The following is a 6,954-nucleotide window of genomic DNA, read 5'->3' as shown; positions in this document are numbered from 1 at the left end:
GCTCTTCCGATCTACATTAACTACGTTCTTGCTTTATAGAAGCTTGAATTTTACTCGCGCAACATCAATATAATTAAATGTAGCAAAATTTGTAATACGTAAAATGAAGGACATGTTTCTCCATTTATTTATTATATAATTATCGCAAAGGATAATGGATAAATCTAATCGACATGGATTTAGACTTATACGAGCTTTTCTGTTGCAGGCAGGCTTACAAGGATTAACCGGACATATTGAATTCAATGAAGGGAAGAGAAACAATTTCAAGCTGGACCTCTTGAAACTGAAAAAAGAGGAGCTCGTTAAAGTCGGCGAATGGAAATCCGGGTCTGGCATCAACGTCACGGATCTAGACGCCTTTTACGAGACCACGACGACCAACATTACGCTCGTGGTGATGACGAGAGAGGTAATGATACCTTGTATCCAATTTTGTCACGTTTGCGACCTCGTAGCGTTAGGATTAATCATTAAGCAGGACATTGCACGAGTATGGATGACATGGTGATATGAAAGCTGCTCTAAATGGAGTCGGATAAGTTTGTTATGCCGCGTAGAGACAAAGTCTCCACACATTTAAGCCAAATAGCAACTTCAACATATTTGGAGAGGTTTCCTTCAATAACTTCAACGTATTTATAAATAATATCTAGGGATCTACGAGTCATAAGATATGTTAGATAATTTCATATTAAATTGAGCCTAAAATAATATGCAATAAATAACAGATACTAGAGGGCTCTCGATTGTTTCTATCTTTATAATGTGTTACATGCACAAATTTGTAATTTGATTTAGTACTATTTTATCGTGTTTTCATAAGGATCAAAAAGTTCAGATTTAGAGAATTTAGAGGATTTTAAGTAGAGAAAACAGCAAAACTGCGGATTGTCAAGGAAAAATTAAGAAAAAAATCTTAGTTGGAAAACGAGAAAACGTTTCATCGGCGTTATTGTGTGTATTCTTAGAAAAAATGAAAAATTCATGGTAGCGTCGCGAAAAGGAAATGTTTGAGGGACAAGCGATCAAAGTGCTATAAATTCGCATTCAACGGCGGCTTCTTTCCCACCCTTTTCCTTTGATATAACCATCTCGCGCGGAAATAAGAATTTTTAAGGATTTGCCTTTGCCCTACCCCTGTCACGATGAGAACAATTCTACGATCTATCAGTGGGATCCAATCTTCCACAGGAAAGACCCTACGTCATGGTAAAAGAAGACAAGAATTTGACTGGTAACGCGAGGTTCGAGGGCTTCTGCATCGATTTGCTCAAGTGGATCGCCGGCCAAGTCGGTTTCCAATACGCAATCAAATTGGTGCCCGATCACATGTACGGGGTGTACGATCCCGAGACGAAAGAATGGAACGGAATCGTGCGCGAACTCAAGGACAAGGTAAGACAGAATACGTAGAGCCTGTTTCCCTTTCTCGCGATAACTCGCGACGTGATTCAATGTCGTAAAAAATGAAATAAACATTACAAGCCAACAAATGAAGTAACTAACTTTGGCGTTAATGTGCACCGAGGTAAAGTTTTCAAATGTTGCATTGTGCAAATCAGAAAAACATTCGACGAATGATGTGCGAATCGGAAAAAAGATTCGATGAACGTTGCGAGATGAAATTGGGATATATGTGATTAATTAAATCTGTATTTCTATACCACTGTGGATCTGATACAGTTTATTGCAATTTTTCGTGAGATTTTAAACTTTAAAAACAACAAATAATTATATAATCGGTAAATTTTATTTTTCAAATTGTTTAAAATATTTTAAATAACATCGACAATTGCGTTAGCGAGAATATAAAAATAATACCAAATATCAATATTATTTCATTTACCAAAATTAATTTAGACTGTAATGTGTTAATAGTGCTGTTAAAATTACGGAAGCATGGTATATTAGGAGAAGTATCGAGGTAGGAAAATGGATACACACGACCCCAAGAGGCCGATTTTATATGCAAAGCAAAGTAAATTTCCACGGGCGTGTCGCAATAAATCCATCCCGCGAGGAATTTCATTACGCCTGTAGTCGGATACAAGAATTACCTGGATTAACTATTTTTCCCATGGCCAAACGACGGTATTTGATATTTCGATTCATAGATCAGCTCGCAGATGTTGCTCCCTGCCATTTGAATTGTAAAATTGTGCAGTTATTAAAATCAAACTTTAATATATGCACTTCCGAGCGTCTTTCGAATTTAATCTGTGCCGCCGATCCATTATTGTCTGCATGATCGAGCAGGCGCACACGCAATGTTCGCATAATTTCTACAACAAATTGAAACTTAATTAATTGTTGCAATATCACAGTTATTAAATTAAAACTCGCGATGTGAATGATCAAATTAACAATGCGTCAGTATTTCAATAGCTATTCGCTTCATTTTTAGTCAGAAAATATTTAAGTTAATAGAAATGTTTTACATGTATTATATAATAAAACTTTATTCCAAGTTTTTATTCCGTTGGGACAATGAATGGGAATGAAGGTAAAACGCCAGTGATGCAACTGAATTCTCAGTACAAAGCATACAAACGTATTTGTACTTATATAAAATGTTATTAACTTTACTTTAGTATTTAATTAATTACGTGATGAAAATTTATTAATATTTGTTTCAGAAAACTCATTTTAATACATCAAAATTTGCGGAATTCTCATTTTTTAATCACTGTACATGTATAATAGAAATATAATTACTAGACAATATTTTAATTATTTTTTCTGCTGTTTTAATTTTTTATTCTTCATTTTTACCTTACTCTTTTAACAATTAAAAAACAAAAATATCTATTAACAATTAAAATAAAAAAAAATTGAATAAAAAATCTCTATGTTTTTTAACGTCAACAATTTTTCTTTATATTGTATAATTCTGACTTTTCTGCGCTTTGTATATATCCAGAGAAAGGTAAATATTGCCTTTTCGTTACTGGGGAGAAGTAGTTCTCCATTCGCACTGTTTCCTGTTTCTTCGCGATCGTATGGCTACGTAGCCGATATTAGCAGGGAAAGAACACACGCTGATACACGAACGAATTTTCAACGAAAAACGGAAAACATTACCAATAAACGTTAATACCTCAGGAAGCGGAAATTTAAAAAAAAAAGAGAGTCTCTATAGGATTTGAGGTTCAACACTGAAACAAGATAAAAATGCAAAAACGTAATAAACAAAGAAATAGACGTATGCGCATTTAAAAATGAAATCGTACGTTATTCGTGAAAAAGTCGCGCATACAGTTTCTGTATAAAAATATTATTGGCATAAGAATAAATCTGGATCCGGTTTTACAATTTTGAAAATACTAACAATTCTTTAACGATAGTTCAATTCAAACATTAATCTATAGACGCACAACGTGATATTAAATTAAAAAAGAAGAATCCATTAGCGGTGAAATGAAAATTTATATTTGCAATAATATTTTAATCATGAACGAAGTAGATGGATACAACTAACACGAATGCTCAACCGTTTCCCAACGCACATTTCTTTTTGTACGTATGATTATTTGATACGTGTATTGTATTGTGTGATTGCTGCGCATATGCGGTTCGCTGAATTGATTTTACACATATATGTTATGCAACGCGCCTTCTCTACCCGAGATAATGCTTTGCTTTCAATCGATAGATAATTCAAGCATTTGTTCCTGATAATATCGGTACATATATGACATTGCGTATTTACACAACTGTTAAAAGCTTTTGATATTCTATGATTAATTTTACTGGTTGTGATACATAAACCACTTAGCCTTTGATAAATATACCTACGTATTTTGCTTTTGCTGTAACGTTTTATTAAGGAAACTTATGGTATATAGCAATAAAAATACATTCTCATGTATTAAGTATTTTCTTAAATTTTTGGACAACTGTGTGTTATTTAGATCACAATTAAAAGCATATAACAAGAAAAGAGGGAGCGAGAGTCAGAGAAAGAGAAAATAACTTAAGCTTTCTCGAAAATTAATATCAATAAAATATGAGTCGTGGAAAAATCACTAATGCTTGTCATATTAAAAGTTCGCGCGATTCGCGCGTTAATTTAAAACACGAGATGCAAATAGAAGAATGTGTGCACCTCACAAAATTCGCATTCGTCATCTCAACGTACTCTCTGAATACCGAAGATCAGTGCAGTTTATAAAATATGCAAAGCAATCTGCCTCTTGTTGAAAGGGACGACGCCTTAACCTGAAAACCTACGAAACCGTAGGCACATATTCTAAACGAGAGATGAAACGAATGATGTTTCGTAGTCGCAACCGCTCGTATACGTTCATAAAGAATTCATCTACTATTTCGCGAGGTAAACACGGAACGAAGATTTATCGGTAATGTTAGATGCTCTCATTCACAATACACTTATGTATTATAACATAAATTTGCTTGGCGCAAATATTTCGCGAAATGTATTAATTATTTTTGTCCATCTAAAATAAAGAGCATTGCACGAAACAAACGATAGATACTTTTTTTAATGAAAGCTTTTTGTGCAATATCAATTCCTCTGTTACCATGACGTTATAATACCATCTCTGTTTTTATGCAACTTCGACTTCAACTTCACTCAATCAAGGAAATTGAATATTTCCTTAATTATCTTGGATGCTGTAATTCTTTCAGAGAGCGGATCTAGCGGTTGCCTCCATGACGATTAATTATGCTAGGGAAAGTGTAATAGACTTCACAAAGCCGTTTATGAATCTCGGAATTGGAATTTTATTTAAGGTGAGTTCACACCGTGCGTCAGCCGATAATTTCTTTTTATTATAAAATTGTATATGCATGCGACATGGTGATAATCATCTATTGCCCTTCCATCGAAGTATACGTGTTTATGCCTCTAATGTTCAATTCTCGATTACATTTCAGTTTATGCATTGCATTAACATAAATTAATAAAAGTGATTTTCATATGAGCACGTCATTATAGCCTACTGAATAATGAAGACTGTAAATAGATGCTTTAATTATTCTGTAGTAGTATCAGTACATGCGCAAGATGGATTTGTATTATTCAACACGATTTTAATTCGTTTAATCAAATGAGAGAAAGAAATTAATTCGTCAAATAATCTGTATTGCGAATCTCACGAATTCTCGTTCTTCAACGTATACTCGCGAAAAGGGCCTTTGAATGTCCAGGATTGCCGTGAAAGTTGACTCGTGTCGGCCCACAGCGTCGCGCTGCACCGCGCCTGCACGCCGCGCCGCGTCGCATCGCGTCGCACCACGAAACGGGATCCGTTTTAATTAAAATCGTAGCGTGACGTAATTTAGGTGCCGTCCAGTCAGCCGACACGGCTTTTCTCCTTCATGAATCCGCTGGCGGTCGAGATCTGGCTCTACGTGCTCGCCGCCTACATGCTGGTGAGCTTCACCCTCTTCGTGATGGCGCGCTTCAGCCCGTACGAGTGGAACAATCCGCATCCGTGTCTAGCCGAGAGCGACGTGGTCGAGAACCAGTTTACCGTCAGCAACAGTTTCTGGTTCATCACTGGCACCTTCCTCAGACAGGGCAGCGGGCTCAACCCTAAGGTACACTCAACGAGGTGCTCCACCATTGGACTACTTCTATGCCGTTTTCCTTCGCGTACACTCACCGACCGCCACCGTTCGCCATCGGGACATCCCTCATCCAACGTGCCCGTTTCTCTCACGTTCACCGCGCGCCCGCTATACGGAACGCTATGTACGGAACCCGTTCACGAAGCAGCACGCACATAAATCCATCTCGCCAGAGTGCAAACAGTAGATGTCTGTTTGCGGGGCGCACGTCAATTCGTTTATATCTGTTTATGTTGCGAATCATATATTTGCAATATTACAGAGATGCTCACTAAAGCTGTGCGAGCAAAACAATCGAGCGAATCTTGGAGTATTGTTACGATAATAATGATAATATCGTAAAATCTTTTATAAAGAATACCGCACTCTCCATTTCGCTTTCGGAAATAAAGAAGATCATATTCAAGAAAGAATATATTTTGTTCGTGAACAGATTATAGACGGTTCAATTTTTAAAATAGATTATTGTTAGATTGTATTATTGTTTGCTTCTCTTTTATCGTGATAATGGATTGTGCGTCTTACAATCCAATCTCGATTACCTCTCATGGCGTTAGCGATCTCTCGTTAAAAAATAAAGCAGCACGTACGGCAATTGCACTCAGAGTGCACCGCCATTGTGCTCTGCTCGACGCGCCGGAGAATAATACGCTCCCGTAATTCCGTCGAAATAAAAAATCGTCTTTCGAGCCATTGGGGAGACTGGATATTGTGGAAGAAAGCGGCGCGGAAGTTATAAGCGACTCGCGCCTTTGAATTATTTTTCAGCAAGGAACATGACAATGATGATTGTGGACATGAATGCAACGGGCTGCGTCGTTACGTTCACGAGATTACATCGTAATCTCATCGTCAATATTGAATCAGGTCAATCAAGTCAATTCTCGAAGATTAGTAACAACAAACGTCAATGCTTCAGATAACCAAACGCACGCCACCGCGGCTCTTCTCGTTCATGAATCCCCTCGCCGTGGAGATCTGGTTGTCCTTGCTAGGCGCTTACGTGGTGGTTTCCTTAACTATATGGATAGTGGCAAGATTCTCGCCCTACGAGTGGGTGGAGCCGTCCCCTTGCCCAAGCTGCAAATGTCCTTTGCAGGTAGGCTCACGTCGAGTGGTGCGAAAATTGGTTGATTATAATAAATTGCAAAATACTACTTTAAAATATTATGATTCTCAATTTAATTAGCTAAAATAATAAAATATATCTAATATTCAATTATTAGTTTAAAAACTGTTATTTTAAATACTTCATAATATTTTGTAACTTTATTTGTAAACCTTATTCTTAATTTATATACATACACACACACACACACACACACACACACACACACACACACACACACACACATA

The 6,954-nt window shown here is 36.8% G+C and overlaps 2 protein-coding genes across 3 annotated transcripts in view; both read left to right on the top strand.

The window, feature by feature from the left end:
- LOC105448530 (glutamate-gated chloride channel subunit beta-like) overlaps nt 1-6,954 on the top strand; it is a 547,315-nt gene that overhangs the window by 250,473 nt on the left and 289,888 nt on the right. The gene's annotated exons all lie outside the window — the stretch shown is intronic.
- Nucleotides 1-6,954, top strand: part of LOC105448418 (glutamate receptor ionotropic, kainate 2) — a 196,344-nt gene that overhangs the window by 172,124 nt on the left and 17,266 nt on the right. For both annotated transcript variants that reach the window (XM_011686946.1, XM_011686945.1), the window contains exons 9-12: nt 209-412; nt 1,195-1,398; nt 4,654-4,758; nt 5,311-5,568. In XM_011686946.1, the coding sequence (XP_011685248.1) occupies nt 209-412; nt 1,195-1,398; nt 4,654-4,758; nt 5,311-5,568 (771 nt within the window). The remainder of the gene's footprint in view (nt 1-208; nt 413-1,194; nt 1,399-4,653; nt 4,759-5,310; nt 5,569-6,954) is intronic.

Source organism: Wasmannia auropunctata, unplaced genomic scaffold, assembly GCF_000956235.1.
Source record: "Wasmannia auropunctata unplaced genomic scaffold, wasmannia.A_1.0 LD336085.1, whole genome shotgun sequence".
Classification (NCBI taxonomy): Eukaryota; Metazoa; Arthropoda; class Insecta; order Hymenoptera; family Formicidae; genus Wasmannia; species Wasmannia auropunctata.
This window is presented reverse-complemented; position numbering and strand designations above follow the sequence as displayed.